Consider the following 16796-nt stretch of genomic DNA (forward strand, 5'->3'; position numbering starts at 1 on the left):
AAAAATCTGAAGCCACAAAATGGCTACATTTCTCGCAGGTGCGTTAAGGTAGTACCTGAGGTACATTAAGGTAGTACCTGAAGACCATTAAGATAGTACCTTATGTGCATTAAGGTAGTACCTGAAATTTCTTATGATTACATAAGGTACCGTTGGAGTAACCTATGAGAACATAACAATGTCATGCTGCAATAGGTAATGAAATTAACTAATAAAAATCTGAAGCCACAAAATGGTTACATTTCTCGCAGGTGCGTTAAGGTAGTACCTGAGGTACATTAAGGTAGTACCTGAAGACCATTAAGGTAGTACCTTATGTGCATTAAGGTAGTACATGAAATTTGTTATGATTACATACGCCACCGATGGAGTAACCTATGAGAACATAACAATGTCATGCTGCAATGTGTAATGAAATGAACTAATTGTGTCTTAAGTCACACAACAACAACATTTCTCAAATATGCACTAAGATAGTACCTGATGTACATTAATGTAGTACCTCAAGCCCATTAAGGTAGTACATGTTTTGCATTAAGGTAGTACCTGATGCGATGAAACAATTCTGTCTTCGTTGACAAAAGATGTACACTACAAATTCCAACAAACATTACAAATTCACAAACACTACCAACAATTTCTACTAACCAACACATAATTTATGCATTTTAATCGCTAATATATGATATTGCCTAATTATATTCATCAATTATTACCATCAGTCTAAAAATCTGAATAAATACACAAGTTTTCCACCCAATTTCTAAATATGTCCACAACATTTTTCCATTTCATGAGTCTCCAATACACAAAAATATTGAGATCGAACAGCCGCTCATACGATCCAAAATCGACATTCGCCTCAACCTATGCCCTCACCAATGGAGGAAAAATTGCAAATACAACAACCACTCGAAAATCACTCTTTTGCTCCAGTTTAAACAAAAAAAAATTAAAAAAACAACCCTAAATACAAATTAATTACCTTCACATTTGATGTGAAGGTTACAGAAAAATGTGATCCAATGAGAAGAACACGAGATTCTTCTTCATGAACCCAATATATCAGAGTTGTCGCTTCCATTCCAGTTCGCTTTCCTAAACCAGATTTTCAGTCAACACGTACCCTCCTCAAGCCGTCTTCTTAACTCGACCTTGTTTCAATGAAGTGCTCCATTTGGTTCTTCACAATTACCACAAGCAACAAAAATTTCGATTCAGGTTTTCAAGTAAAGGTTTATACTTTCAAATGTGTGAAATTTTGCAAATTTTCACACCCTCTTCGATCCGAAGGGGTGACGAAATTGGGATGATCGGGTTCAAATGGTTAGGACTTTGAGAGGAGAAGGGGCTGAAGATAGAAAACTAGATTGGAGTTTGGGATTAAAGGCTTCAGAAATTAAATGAGAGAAATTGTTGAAAAATATACAAGATTCTCTGCTTCGCCTCGGTGATGGAGTGAAGACAGATGAGAGGAATGACTGCAAAAATGAGAGAGAGGGAAGAAAGAACGGCTGAACGCTAGGGTTTTCTTGTGGGAACCTCTGCTTCGCCTCCGTGACAGAGTGTAGAAAGATGAGAGGAATGGGTACCTGGAGGGGCAAGCTCGGTAGAAAAAACACAGCCAGCTCAGAGTGCATGAAACTGATATAAGTTTCCACATTAACAGATGTTTTTCCCATTTCACAAACCTGGGTTCCAAAAACAATATTATTACCATATTGGCCCATGAAAACACAACTTCCCCAAAAAAAAAGGTTGAAGTATAGGGTCACCAATTAGTGGTTATCCAACAAAATAATTATACTAACTTATACTTAAAATCCTTTGGAAGTAGACCACTAGGATAGAAAATTTATTGGCTATGAAAGAATTAATTTCTTCTGATCCTATCCCTAATGGAAAGGAAAAGGCTATGTTCCAACCTCCTTAGAAGAGGAAGAATTTGTAAATAAAGTAGCTGATTAAGTAGCCAAATTACAAATATATTATAGAAAAGCTCAATAAGTTAATTCCTTGAAAGAAAAGGGTCAAGAAGTAGATTTAGATAAAATGGAAGAAGGGTTTAAGAGCCACCTAATGGAACCCTAGAAGTTAATAAAGGAACTTGGGGGAAAAAAATGACTCCCATGGCTCTAACAAAAATGTACTACCACGTGCAAACTTCAATAGATTTGCGATATGAAAGAAAATTATCTCCATGATAATTTATCAAATCAAGTTTTAATCAATTCAATTAGAATTTAGAACCTAAAATTACATTATATAAACCAATATAATTCAAAAAATGCAAAATTTTATGTGTTGGGCTCTACTTGGGCCTCAACATGGGAGCCATAGTTGGGTCCTGTACATGCGTGTGGGCCATAAAGTTGGTTTAGGCCTTGTACGTGCACCCATATCAAGATTTTTGGGCCCAACTGCGAACTTAGTTTGCCAAATTTTATGTCAAAATTAAATTAATCATTGCTTTGCTAGGTTTGATTTTTTTGGAAAGTACCAAAGAAAAAAAATGTTAAAAAAATAATTTTTGCATATTCAATCTTTATCAATTATAATTAAAATTAATAAGAAATTTATATATTTTTTAATTAATTAATCTTTATAGAGAAAAGTTCAATAAATAAAATAGTTTGAAATATGACATAAAAATAATTTACTAATTTTAATTTTTTTTCTCTCTATTTATTTATTTATTAATTAATTTTTTACATTTTCTCTCAAACTTTGCCGTGAGGAAGTAAACATAGCTTTAGGTAAAAGATGTTGAGAAATAAAAAAGAAGAAGAAAAGAAGAGCCATGGAAAGTGGGACAAGAATCAACTTCAGCCATGGAAACAAGAAACAATTTTCATAGTCAATGAAGTAGCACAAAAGAAACCTGAAATTTCAATGTTGAGACATCAAGGTTGGTTTTTCCCGCAAGAAAAGAAGATTGGAATGGCCCACCTTCTTCAAGCTTCGTTGTCCCTACAATGCAACTAAAGAGGAACCCAAAACCCTAAATTTTTATTTTCATTCTAAAAAATAATTTAAACACATTAATGAATAATATTTCAATCTTTCAAAAATAATGGTTCTTCATAAATATGTGCCTCTACTCTATGCTCATTGTGTTCAACCACCACACTAGGACTAGCTTGTGTTGAGGGTCGCTTAAACTCGACCCAATAGGTCTAATTCTATTTGAAAAAAAAAAAAACAAAATAAAATTAGATTAAAAATAAAAATTAATAAATTATTTTTATATTCATCTTCAGACTTATTTTGCTTAATATCCCTCGTATTAAATAATTTTAAAATAAATATTTTTTTTTATCAATTTTAATTGTATTTGAACATTGAAAAGTTAACCTTAAATTTATTAAGGTAAATCCAAAATCAAACTTTAGGCAAACTACTAGATAAGGTTAAAATTTTAGGCAAACTACTAGAGTTGCCTAAAATCCAAGAAAACATTGAAAACTTACTAAATAAGGTTAAAATAATAAAATCCAATACACACCAATCCTTGGCCTTTACTTTTCTTGTTACGTTTACCAATTTTCTTGTATCCCTCAATATTTTACCAAATCACAACCACCTTTTCCATATTCTTACCAAGATTTATTCTACCCACTTTTTTCATCGAAAGAGTAATGGAAGTAAATGAAGGTGCAACCACAATCTTGAATGGTAAAGAAAGTTGATTGGACTTGTTGGATAAGTTTTCAAAATTTTTTCTTTTTTGGAAAAGTCATTTTTAAAAATAGTTGTTAATGATCTTTAGAAACAAATTTTTTTTGTGAATACAAAAATAAAAAATAATTTTCTCCATTTATTCTTTTTATCAAGGTATTATAATAAAAAGTTCTCGCTTATTCTTCATTTTTTTAGTTCTTTCTAAGATACTTTAAAAAACATTTAAAACACAACTCTGTTTCGTATTTTAAAAAATAAAAAATTGTTTTTAAAAACTGTTTCTAAAACATATTTTAGTGTTATATTTTTAAAATATAAATATGGTATAAAAACTAATTGCAAATAATAATAATTGATATATAAAAAAATTAGATATAAATAATATGATTATTAGGTAATGAAAATAAATATAAATAATTCAATAAAGATATAAAAAAAAAATCATCAAATCAAGCTACCAACTTTGATACCTTATACAAGTTTGCTTAACCAATTCTAAGGGATAAATGGCCTGCAACAACACCCATAAATTTAGATATAAACAATTATGAAATAATGGCCATTGACACTGAGTCACTGACTAATGATTGATGCAGAACCCACATGAAGAGAATCCACAAGTCCAGAGAATGGGACCCTTAAAATTTATGAGACCCACAAGGGAAAGAGGAAAGGGAAGAAGATATGAGCAGAGAAATGAGATATTCAAAAATGTGAAAATCAGTTGGGAGTTGAAAAGGCTGGGAGTCCACATGGGGGGTGATGGTGGTGGAGAAGCAACAAAGGGGGACAGGCCTTAATTTCCAACCAGAGGCAGCTAATTTCAAGATTTTTAAATGGTAGAGGTGTGGTTGGCAGACTAATTCTTTCATGTCATTAACCCCAAAATTAGGGAAAAAAAAGTCTCTTCACATTCTCACCTAAAATCTTCCCCTTCATTATACTCCTCAATTAACATCCTTTAATTTTGTTGGCACATTAATGCTGCCTACCCTCCCCTTCCTCTTTCAAGGGCACATGACCATTTTAAAGGAAAGTATTTCTTTTCATTTTTAAGACATTTTATTTTTTTTAAATAGCCTAAGGGAAAATATTAGGGTGTCAATTTTGTACTCTTAAGCTTATAATCTTGACTATTAAAGACATATGACAAAATTTAAGTCGTTAGATGAAGGTTTATAAATATATGATATCAAGATACAAATAAATAGAATTAAAGAAAAATAAAATAAAGTATAAGGTAATGAAATATAAATTAGGTTATAAAGTAATTAAATTAAATTAAGTATATGATACTTTCACATTATATATTATGATTTATCATACTTTTCAATGGATAATGATTTAGTGCTATTTCGAGTCTCTCGTATTTTTTTTTTAAAAGTATTTTATATTTGTGATGAAAGTTATATGATGATTGTTATTTAATATATATTCTATACTTATAAGTTAGATATCAATGTTATTAAGATCATAATAATGCAGTTTAAGTTTTCTCATTTTTAAGTTTATCTAAAAGAATTTTTTTAAAAAAATTTGCCATCAATTAAAAAAAAAAAAGGCCTTTTCTAAAATTTTAATTGTTAAAAAATAAAAAATCAAATAACAACAAAACAACCACAAAATTCCCAAATAAATATGTATCAAAAATGAAATTGGATTGGATCCTAATTCCTAAGGTCCTTCTTGAACAGCTAGTCCACAGCCTACCCTAGAAAACCCACAACTTTCCCTCATGATCACATGTGTCACCTTATTGATTTGCACCCACAAATGTTAGGTGGATTGGTCCTACTTTCAGTACTCTAATAACATGATTGCAACAGCCCAAACCTCCCAAATTATTATGCTTTAAAATTTTTGGATGGCAGTTGGTAAGATCTTGGTTCTGCAATTAACAGTTGGGAGCCTTGAGACAAGCCCTTTAAATTTAATACCATGGTGCCAACTCTCAACATCACCTACCGTTTGTCCCTGTTTCAAGCGCAGAAAAATCAGGAATTCCCTTCAGTTTTCATGATTGGTACCAATTGTTTGCTGGACTGGTTTTGGATTAGGGCATGTCATTGACCAGGTCTCAGTTTGAGGCCAAAGGGTTCTCAAAATGTGGCCTTGAGTGCCCAGATGCAGGTGTCCTACGGAAGGAACCCATTGTCTCCATGGTTGCTCTGTCCCCAAAGTTGCTTCTTGGTAATTGGCATGATAGGATAGAATATTAATTTTAACCGGATATGAGATAACAATGAAATTTTAATCATAGGATATCCAAACGTGCCTTGAATCCAACTTGGGTTGTTTTTTTTTTTTTTTTTTTTTTTTAAAAGAAATTCAAATCTACCTCAAACCTATTTATGTTTTTCATAAACTTAATGGATCAAAGTGAGACAAGTCTTCCAAAATACTCATCCTATTGTCCCTCTTAATTGTTAGTTCATCATCTTAATCTAACTTTTCCTTTTTTAAAAAAAATCTCACTAAACTATGTCTACTTGTTAAATAGGTAATTTTGTTCAAATTTTTATTAAAATTTAATAAGAAATGTTTTATAAATAGGAGCAAACAATTATTTGTACTAAATCATCTAAGCTTGTATGAATCCCTTTGTCATCATGACAAAGCCGATTAAGGCTTCGAAGGCTTTGGAGTGGGGGGTGAAATTTGAAAAAAAAAAAAAAATCTTCGATTGGTTTATAAGAAAAAATTGTTTACCACATAATTAATTAACTATTTTTTATTCCTTTTCCTCTCTTGAAAATAAATTATTATTCTTACCCCATTAACGTATTTTCTAACTCCATCAATTGTTTGTCACTAATAATCTGAACATGTATTTATCAATAATTCTATTACTACGATGTCTGATTTTATACATAAATTTTTATCTTATTTTCCCTTTTTAGTAAATATTTTAGGCATGATTTCATTTAAATGCCTATTAGATCTTCTTCATGGTTGTTATCTAAATTAGGTGGATATGGGCTTTATGGAAGTTTTTAGGTTCACAAGACATGAAACTTAAAAAGAGCAAAACAATAACTACAACTAGGCCTTAAGGCATTATCAATCATTAGTAGTGAAAACACATGTTGACCACATATGGGGATACATTTTTCTCCTTCAAGGTTGAAGAACAACAACTAGGCCTCAAGGGATTATCAATCAATAGTGGTGAAAGTTGATGTTGACCAAATGAGGAAATGATGATGGGAAAAAGGGATTCATACCATGAAGACACCCCCTTTGTGACTAAGCACAAAAACAATAGAAGGTGGAAACCAAAAAAAAAACTCACTTTTAATAACCTCAATTACTTTATATATATATATATATATATTAGGAGCATAGCACTTGTGGAATTTATTTAGACTCTAAATAGGGTGGTAATCATAAAACATATGTTAAATATGATAGATTATGATTTGATGAGTAGTTAAAACCGAAGGAAAATAAGACATCTCAAACTATAGAGATACGTCATGTTACGGATTACCCATCAGCGTTTATGAATGTCAAAACCATTTCGATCATATCAAGACCATATCAATGGTTGTGATAGGTAATCTAATGTAGGTTGACATAATTATGTTAAGGCATATGTTATAGATTTATTTTTATATATTTTTCAAAATTATTTTATTTTATTATTTATATAAAGATTAAATAATTTATAAATATGTGAGTTTTTTTTTACTAATTATAATTATATTACTTTTTTTATATATATTTTTTTTATGATAAATCAAATACGAGAAAATCATTATTATTATTATTATTTTCTAGTAAAAAAGTTTCACATTCTCGTAAGAAGATAGAATTGTTTTAGTTGAATAAGATACTTGAATTTGGCCACATGTGTCATCTTCAAATGGGATACATTTTTCTTCTTCAACGTTGAAAAAGTACTACCAAGAATCAAGCCATGCATTATCAATCACTGGTGGTGGAAAGACATGTTGGCCACCTGGGGATACATTTTTCTCCATTCAAGGTTGAAGAACCACATCTAGGCCTCGAGGCATTATCAATCACTAGCGGTGGAAAAGCATGGTGACCAAAAAAGTATATCATGCTAAGAAGACACTCCCTTTGCGACAATGACCCAAGAACATTAATAAAGGTTGAAATAAAGAAACCTCCCTGTCAATAACTTTAACATCTTCATAAATCAACAACACGTGATTTTTTAGACCATAGTACTCGTGTCATTTAGATTCTAAGTAAAATTTGTAACGAAGTACTCTTGATTTTATAAATATTATCTACTTTAGGTCTAAGGAATTCTCGTGATATAAACAAAAAAATATAGAATCAATTAGATAAATATCCCATGTAGGGTTAAATAAACAAAGGTTTACATCGGGATCAGGATCACTGTGATACCATTTGTGGTAATTCACTCATAACCATGTAAATATTATCCGTTTTAAGTCCAATTGATATTTATAGCATTAAGAGTTTTTCTCTTATCCAATATATTGTGATTTGATGCGCGATCAAGATATGAATAAAAACAAGACGACTCAAAATCTAGAGGTAGGAAATAATTTTTGTACTTCGTTATCTTATCATATGATGTGGTAGAATAGAGATATTAGATATTTTGTCACATGTAACACAAGATTATATCAATAAAAATCATAAAACAGTTATAATTTATTTTTACTAATGAATAATAAATTAAAAGGAAAAAAAAATTAAAGAACAATGGCAATAATTTGGAAAACCACTTTATGTTACCTAGACCAAAGTTATGAACCAAAGGCCAAATTAATTATTTTTATTAGAAATAAAATAAAGGAAGCAATTAATGGTTATTTGCTAAGCAATTAACTATCTTTGGATGCATATTAATAAATTAAAAGGACTCAAAAATGAAAATTTTAACACATACTATTAAAAATGTCTTTAGTAACTTATGATTTACCAAACAATTAATAAAACCCTTTTAAATGATGAAATATATTTATTTTTTCAAGCATTATACCCTAAATTATTCTTAATTTGTTTTATTTTTTTATTTTTTGTCAAAAATAAATGGAAGATTTCACATAGATAAACATTTAAACGTACACATCATTTACTTGATAATTTTTATCTGACATCTTAAGATCTACGTGGCTAATGCCCCGTTTGGGATTTGATTTTAGGATCCTTAAAATAACTTACACAATAATTTTTTTAATTAAAAGAATTTATATTTAGATTGCCTATTATATCTTTAAATAATTTTCTTTCATAATTATTTTAAATAATTTTCTTTCACAATGCTAAAAAATATATATATTTAGACACAAAATTTGGTATTTTTTTGTAATTTGTTTCAGATTTTTTAATATGTAAATAATATTTCATTTGTATTATTTTAAAAAAAGAGTTAAAAAACAAAAGACAAAAAGAAAAATTAAAAATAAATAAATAAATAATAAAGTTGACTGGCACACTACTACTCACCAAACAGAACACACAGCTAGGGTTTCCTTTTTTTGATATTTGTCTTAGTAGCAAACAGCCTGGACACACTGACTATCTGCGTTCTCTCTCTTCCTTCTCTCTCTAAAGAGAAGACAGACTCTCTACCAGCAATGCGGATTCATGAAAGTGGAGCGTAGTCCACACTCACTCTATCTTTCTCTCTCTCTCTTTCTCTCTCGTTTTAAACCTTAGAAATGGAATCCTCATTGCCTGAATTTCATGATAATGTTAATGTTCAGCCACCATTAAAACGGCGGCGGTGGTGGTTTTGTGGGATGGAGCACCGCCGACTAGTGTTGCTAGTTGTTTTCTTGGTTATTGTCGAAATGTTGCCTGCCGGAAAATCAGATCTGGCGGCCGACAGGACGGCGCTTCTTGGGTTGCGGAAGGTGGTGAGTGGCCGGACTTTGCTGTGGAATGTGAGTCAGGATAGCCCCTGCCTATGGGCAGGAGTTAAGTGCGAGAAAAACAGGGTGGTGGGCCTCCGTCTCCCAGGCTGCTCCCTGACGGGGAAAATTCCAGCTGGGATTATCGGGAACCTGACTGAACTTCGCGTTCTCAGTCTCCGGATGAACGCCTTGGAGGGACCTCTGCCGTCGGATCTTGGCTCCTGTGCCGATCTTCGGAATCTTTACTTGTTTGGGAATGCATTTTCCGGCGAGATCCCGACGTCTTTGTTCGGTCTTACCAACCTTGTTCGCCTGAACCTGGCCGCGAACAACTTATCCGGCGAGATCTCGACGGACTTTAACAAGCTCACTCGGTTGAAGACGCTGTATCTGCAGGAGAATATCCTCAGTGGCTCAATCCCCGATTTGACCCTAGACCTTGATCAGTTCAATGTGTCCTTCAATCTATTAAAGGGTGAGGTTCCGGCGGCTCTGCGTTCAATGCCGGCATCGGCATTTTTAGGAAACTCTATGTGCGGTACGCCGCTAAAATCTTGCTCCGGCGGCAATGACATTATCGTCCCTAAGAATGACAAGAAGCATAAGTTATCCGGTGGTGCCATTGCCGGAATTGTGATCGGATCGGTGGTGGGTTTTGTTTTAATTTTGATAATTTTGTTTGTTTTGTGCGGAAAGAAGAGGGGAAAGAAGACGAGTGCGGTGGATGTGGCGGCAGTGAAGCATTCGGAAGTTGAGATTCCGGGCGAGAAACCAATCGGAGAGGTAGAAAACGGAAATGGGTATTCGGTAGCTGCGGCTGCCGCGGCGGCAATGACCGGGAATGGAAATGCAAAGGGAGATATGAGCAATGGCGGGGCTAAAAGACTGGTGTTTTTCGGGAATGCAGCGAGGGTGTTTGATTTGGAGGATTTGTTGAGAGCATCGGCAGAGGTGTTGGGGAAGGGGACATTTGGGACGGCATACAAAGCCATTTTGGAGATGGGGACAGTGGTGGCTGTGAAGAGGCTCAAGGACGTGACAATTTCAGAGAATGAATTCAGGGAGAAGATTGAAGGGGTTGGAGCCATGGATCATGAACATTTGGTCCCCCTTCGGGCTTACTATTATAGCAGGGATGAGAAGCTTCTTGTGTACGATTACATGCCCATGGGAAGCTTGTCTGCACTACTCCATGGTGAGCATTTCTTTTATTCTACTCTGCTTTCTCTCCATACAATCAAGTATATTTCTTTGCTGTTGAGTGGTTATAATTTTACTTCTTCAAGTGTGTTTGATGATGAATTGTTATGATGCCTATAGCCCATGATTTCTTTAACATCATCGTTGGAGTTCTCACCCAATTTTGTATCTTTGATTACTTAAAACTTCCTCAAACTTGATAGAAACACTATAGTGTCTTGATAACTTTTGCTTTCTTTGCATCATTTTCAGGGATTATTATGTGTCCCGAAGAATGGGTTTTAAAAATTTAAATTATTTTATTCTTGTTTCTTCCTGCCTGAATTCTTCGATTGTTCTTACCTTTGGTGTATATATTGCTGTATAAATGTAGGGAAGAGTTTTGCATTTGCTGCGTTTCAATCTTTGCGTTGCCAAATTGTGTAGATATGTTTTTGTTTTACCTGTTATGGCTCCATTTCACTTGATTTTAAGCCAATTTATCCATTGAATTTTTTTGTGGTTACTAAGAATTTGGTATTAGCAAGTTGGATTCTGGAACCCTAGAAACACTTGATTAGCATTTTCCTTATTACATTACCATCTCTCTTGAATCTTGTTATAGGAAACAAAGGAGCAGGTAGGACTCCATTGAATTGGGAAATCAGATCAGGGATTGCTCTTGGAGCTGCTCGTGGTATTGAATACCTACACTCTCAAGGCCCTAATGTCTCTCATGGAAACATTAAATCATCAAATATCCTCCTCACCAAGTCTTATGATGCCCGGGTCTCTGATTTTGGCCTGGCTCATCTTGTTGGGCCCTCCTCCACACCTAACAGGGTTGCTGGCTACCGTGCCCCAGAGGTCACCGACCCTCGCAAGGTCTCTCAAAAGGCTGATGTTTATAGCTTTGGTGTGTTGATCTTGGAGCTTCTGACAGGTAAGGCCCCCACCCATGCCATCTTGAATGAGGAAGGGGTTGACCTCCCAAGATGGGTGCAGTCCATAGTCCGTGAGGAGTGGACTTCAGAGGTCTTTGATCTCGAGCTCCTCAGGTACCAGAATGTTGAGGAGGAGATGGTTCAGCTCTTACAACTTGCCATAGACTGCACTGCTCAGTACCCTGACAAGCGCCCGCCAATATCTGAAGTAACAAAGCGGATTGAGGAGCTTTGTCGCTCTAGTCTGCGAGAATATCAAGACCCACAACCCGACCCAGTCAATGATGTGGATGATTTGTCTTCTCGGTGAGCTGGTCACCGACACAGTCTTTCTCCTCATCAATTAAAGGACCATTCTCATTTTATTGTGCCCATCCCAGCATGTGAAATCTGGTGTTTTTGTTGTTTGTTTACTCTGGGCCTCATCTTTATTAACATACAACTGTTCATGTCCTATCTCCCCTTTTTCCTTTTCCCCCATTATTCTCTATTTAGTAGCCCTTCCTTTTTTCCTTTTTTTTTTTTTTCTTTTTCTCTTTTGTTATTTATCTTCAATACTTTGGGGGCGAATCTCTGCTCCATTTGTTGTTGTTGGGTGGATGATGGTTGATGTAATTATTACCTTTGCTTTTGCTTTTGCTTTGGATTCAACTTTTAATCTGTTGAGATTGATATGTTTTTAGTTGCTTTCAAGCTAATCTTTTCCTCATGTGAATCAGTCCTCTGCTCATCTGATGTGAATCCCACCTTGGTAAAGATGTTTTTATCCTTTTATTACTTTTACAGAAGCCAAACTTGATTTGATTATTTACTTTCTCTTCCTTGGAATTTGGTTAATGACATGAAAGAGAGTTTGTCATGGAGTTTCTCGATTAATTGCTATAAACGAGTTCATCATGACTTACTATATGTTTTGTTTTGTTCTTTTTTTAAAATGAATTTTGGACACTTGCTAATCACAATTTTGGTGGCAAATACATTATAATAATTTTCATCTTTTATTGATGCTTTACTTCAAATAGTTTCTTTGATTTTCTTGATTTCTTCTTCCAATAGAGTGAATTGAGTAATGCTAAATCTTAGACACACAAGCCATAATTGCTATTGGCTCTTTGATTTGTTTTTTAGGGTGGGAAAGGATTTATATGATGGGAAAGTGGTGGTTGAAGGGTTTTCAATAATTTTTCTTTAGTAGATGATGGGATCCCTTAAAGCTAGCCAAAAAGAGGTTGGTGGTGGTCCAAAGGCTCCAAACCACTGCAGGCAAATGGAGGGGCCAGGTCCAAAAAGAAAGTGACCAGGCAGTATGATGTTGTGGACCTGTGGTCCTTTGTTAGGGTTAAAATTTTCTGGTATCCAAAGCCCTTAGAAATTTGAAAATGTTTTTTATAATGGATGGAAGAAAATGAAGGAAAAGGACAAAGATATACCTTCCATCATCCAATATTGGATTTGTTTGTCTCTTGAATGTGCTGTCCTCTTCTCTTATCTTTATATAGGACCATTTTCTTATAATAAACACAAGACCCAGCCACATAATACAAATATTGGACACTTCTCATGCACAGTGGACTAATGGGCCTTCCCCCAAGGCACATCTTCCCTTTTAAAAAATGGAAACAAAAAGTGCTATACTGAAAAAGAAAACTTTTTCTTAATCTATGTTGGTCATATGAGTCACGCTAGAGTTAAGCCATGGGCCCATGCCATGTGAAAGGTTAGTGAATGGCCGGGCGTGGGTTTATTTTATTTTATTTTTTCAATTTTTTTAGCTTTATGTCTTTGGGTTTTTGTCAAAAATATTAGAGAGAAACATGTCATTGGCTGTACTATTTTCAGCATTGGGAGTGTACCCTTATGGTCAATACAATTGTTTCATCTGAGTTGGAATTTCCAAATAATAAAGAATATAATGTGTTGTCTAAAATCCTAGATTACTGATTTGCAAAATGAGCATATAGAGTTGCCTAAGCTAGATTACTAATTTGACCAAAAGCTTAAAACTGTTAGTGTTGGAGTCAGGTTTTAGAATCCTTTGCTATGTCTTGAAAACCTTCCCTTTTTCCTTTTTCTGCCAAACAAAGCCTAGTCCCTTTGATGATTTTGTTAGGTTTGTCTTTAGGATGACCGTTCTCTTATGCATATAATTGTCTTGCATAATTGCATTATTATTTGCAAAGGGAAGGTCCTTTCACCTAAAACAATAATAACTCTGTTTTTTCAATCTTCAGCAACAATATTCAGGTTGAGTATCTGATTCCATTTATTGTCCTCAGCCTTATGATCCCTATGTATAATTTGGATCAGCCTTCTAAGTGCATGAAGAAGATGACTTAAGAATCTCCCTACCTCCCAAAATTTAAAAATACAAAGGCCTTAACTTCATTTCAACTCACCCACCATCCCTCTCTCTTCCAAAAGTTCTCTCCAAAAGCTCACTCCTTTCTAAAGAAGCTTTATCACTTTTGTACACCATCAGTAAATTATAGAAGTCTCACCCTAAGTGTTTATGCATTTAGGGTCTTCTTAGTAGTTGAAACTCAATTCCCTTTGACAGCATTTAATCTTATTGAGGGAGCGTTTAAATGCATTTGCAACATGTTTGAGTGAGTTTACTCGATGTGTTTGATCATACACAACATATTTCTTTGAGTGTATTTACTAGATGTGATCTCACTTGATATTGTGATTAATTGTATATACATGAATTTGTGATGTTTCTTTATTTTGAGCTTCCAAGTAGTAGTGTAAGCCTCCTAAATTCTTCAATAAACTTGAGATGACTCTCTAAATCTAATACTAAGCACTCATAGCTATGCAAACTTTCAAAGAATATCTCGACTTCAAATATGCCAACAAAAAATTGGTATAGATGCAATGGATGAGTTCTAATTTTAGTTGAGACACTCTTTGCTGGTTGAGAACTCCAAAACATGTTTTTCTTCCCTTCAAATCATTTTGTCATCTTGAATTCAATTTAGAGTGTGTTTGATAATGATTTTTAAAAGTTTTTTTAGTTTTTTAAATACTTAAAAAATAAAAAATTTTAAGTGTTAAAAATGATAAAGTGCTTCCTAAAATCACTACTGAATGGATTCTTATTCTCTTTTAAAACATGTTTTTTTGAAATTTTTTACTTTTGAATATGAGCCTGAAGAGGTTAAAAAATGGCTTTTGAAGAGTCATTGAAGCTTTGAGTAAGGATTTCCCCGTACCTTCCAAGCTTGAAAGTCTCATTTCAAAGCTTAAGAAAAGGTGCTTTATTTTATTTATATGGATTGAAAACACTTATCCACTATTAGTCCATGATATTTAAGAATAATTATAATTATTTCATAATTATGTTTTTCCAATGATTAAAAAATTACTTAATTGATAATCATTTAAATTTTCAAAATCTAGGCATTTTTTTCTTCAATCCAAACCATTATTCTTCTCTGGTGTGACAGTGACTCAACACATTAGTTTTTAATTGATATTTTATTTTGCTTTATTCCCCTTTAATTTGATTTGTATTAAATCTTGAACATCTTCATATTTGCATTATTCAAAAGAAATAAAAAAAAAAAAAAAAAAAACCAAGGTAGGGTGGTCTTTACAAACCTTCAGTGGAAATGGCTAAAAAAACAGTCAAATCAGACTATTGGTTAAAAGCTTAGGCAGTGAGTAATCTGCCACCCTATCATCAGCATCAATATTAATACTATTATTTCTATTATTATTATTATTCCAGGAGAAGAGCATTTAATGGCAAAGTTCCATCTGAAATTGGACAAAAGGGAATGTGTTCTCATTACCATGCAGGAGAAATCAAGAGTACAAACACTGAGGCATGTAAACTAAGGTCCAAATTACAACAGCAACCTCAACTGTTACAAAACAAACTCAACCCTAAAATTGGAATGCCAGAGTGTGGGGCTTTTCTATTTGAGGAATGAGAGCACATTCCGAGACAATTTCATTCTCAAAAGTTTTTTCTTCTATCTCTGCAACCGCAAAATATCAAATCATCCGTTTAGACAGTTGCATCAAAATAAACAAAAAATGAAATGCAATTCAAGGTTAGAAAGACGTACATTTACAGAGTGTACAAACAACACTGAGGTGATTTGAGCCCCCAAGGATGCCCAAAAGATCGATCCATTGTAAAAAAATTTGAATCCCAATTTGGCACAGAAGATAAGTTACGCGTTATGATTTGTTGGGGGATCCTCCTTCCAACCTTTAGTAAGCAAATCATAGTTGATTGAAGCAAGCTGTGAGAGATTCTGAAGTCCACAACAGAAACGTCAGAAAAAGGCAAGAAAAAAAAAAAAAAACCAAAGAGACTAGGTAGGTAGAAGGATGAAGCAGGGTGACATAGATTAGCTTAACCCAAAGCTATCATTCTCAAAAGCTTCATTACAACCTAAAATGATTTTGCATATTCTATCAAGAAGTTGCTATTTGACTTTGTTAAAATATCATCAATTCTTCTGTCCAAACTTTTTCTTTAAACAAACCTGAGAAATTCATACCCCATTGAAAATTTTGAATAGGTTCAAGCACAAGGTTTTCATCAGAACAAAAAATGAAAAGAAAGAAAGTGTCTCAATGGTACTTTAGAACATGACAACAATAGAGAAAAGTAGATGTTTACCTATTTACCTTATGACACATCATTTAAAGCAACTTCAGTGGCCGATAAAGCAGTAATCTAGACAACAATCCTGCCTAATTAGATAAAGGGATACCTTGAATGAGAAATTACTGAAGGAGTAATTAACAGATGAGCCCGAGTCAAACTCAGCAAGACCTCCACATTCATCTCCCTGTCATCATTGCCAAAAGCAGGTCAACTTCACAAAATATAATTACCAACGATAAATTAAAAAAACACTCATCATTTCATTTTGTATATTTTGAGTAGCTTTTGTGAAAAAACATCATGGTACCAGTTCATCTTGGCGATTACTCAGGCAGCTACTGCTACCACTCATACTGCCGTCATCACTGGAATCCTCTTCACTGGCCAGAACCTGGTTATCTGAGGGGTTCCATGAGTACCGACTTGTGAAGTAACTAGTATCAAGTGCACTCTCTGAGGAGGGAACAAATGCAGCCTGCCAATGGGACAACATTTGGTATTGTC

The 16796-nt window shown here is 33.8% G+C and overlaps 2 protein-coding genes across 4 annotated transcripts in view; one reads left to right on the forward strand and one right to left on the reverse strand.

Annotated features, from left to right (window-relative positions):
* Positions 1-9173: 9173 nt before the first annotated feature.
* On the forward strand, positions 9174-12363 carry LOC117904671 (probable inactive receptor kinase At1g48480). Its single transcript, XM_034817396.1, has 2 exons — positions 9174-10737; positions 11347-12363. Exons 1-2 carry the CDS (start codon positions 9348-9350, stop codon positions 11973-11975), a joined length of 2019 nt encoding a protein of 672 aa, XP_034673287.1. The 5' UTR covers positions 9174-9347; the 3' UTR covers positions 11976-12363.
* A 3065-nt stretch (positions 12364-15428) lies between these two features.
* LOC117905086 (probable serine/threonine protein kinase IREH1) overlaps positions 15429-16796 on the reverse strand; it is a 32415-nt gene continuing 31047 nt past the window's right edge. For all 3 annotated transcript variants that reach the window (XM_034817981.1, XM_034817980.1, XM_034817979.1), the window contains exons 15-18: positions 16600-16767; positions 16399-16476; positions 15742-15933; positions 15429-15651 (exon numbers count right to left, since the gene is read on the reverse strand). In XM_034817981.1, coding sequence (XP_034673872.1) covers positions 15850-15933; positions 16399-16476; positions 16600-16767 — 330 coding nt within the window. In that variant the 3' untranslated portion in view covers positions 15429-15651; positions 15742-15849. The remainder of the gene's footprint in view (positions 15652-15741; positions 15934-16398; positions 16477-16599; positions 16768-16796) is intronic.

Source organism: Vitis riparia, chromosome 17 (assembly GCF_004353265.1).
Source record: "Vitis riparia cultivar Riparia Gloire de Montpellier isolate 1030 chromosome 17, EGFV_Vit.rip_1.0, whole genome shotgun sequence".
Taxonomy (NCBI): Eukaryota; Viridiplantae; Streptophyta; class Magnoliopsida; order Vitales; family Vitaceae; genus Vitis; species Vitis riparia.

What these genes read in the sequence shown, in the direction of transcription:
- LOC117904671 (XM_034817396.1), top strand. Translation starts at nt 9,348, where the DNA reads ATGGAATCCTCATTGCCTGAATTTCATGATAATGTTAATGTTCAGCCA. An exon ending in CTTGTCTGCACTACTCCATG is followed by an intron (nt 10,738 to 11,346) that starts GTGAGCATTTCT and finishes ATCTTGTTATAG; the next exon opens with GAAACAAAGGAGCAGGTAGG.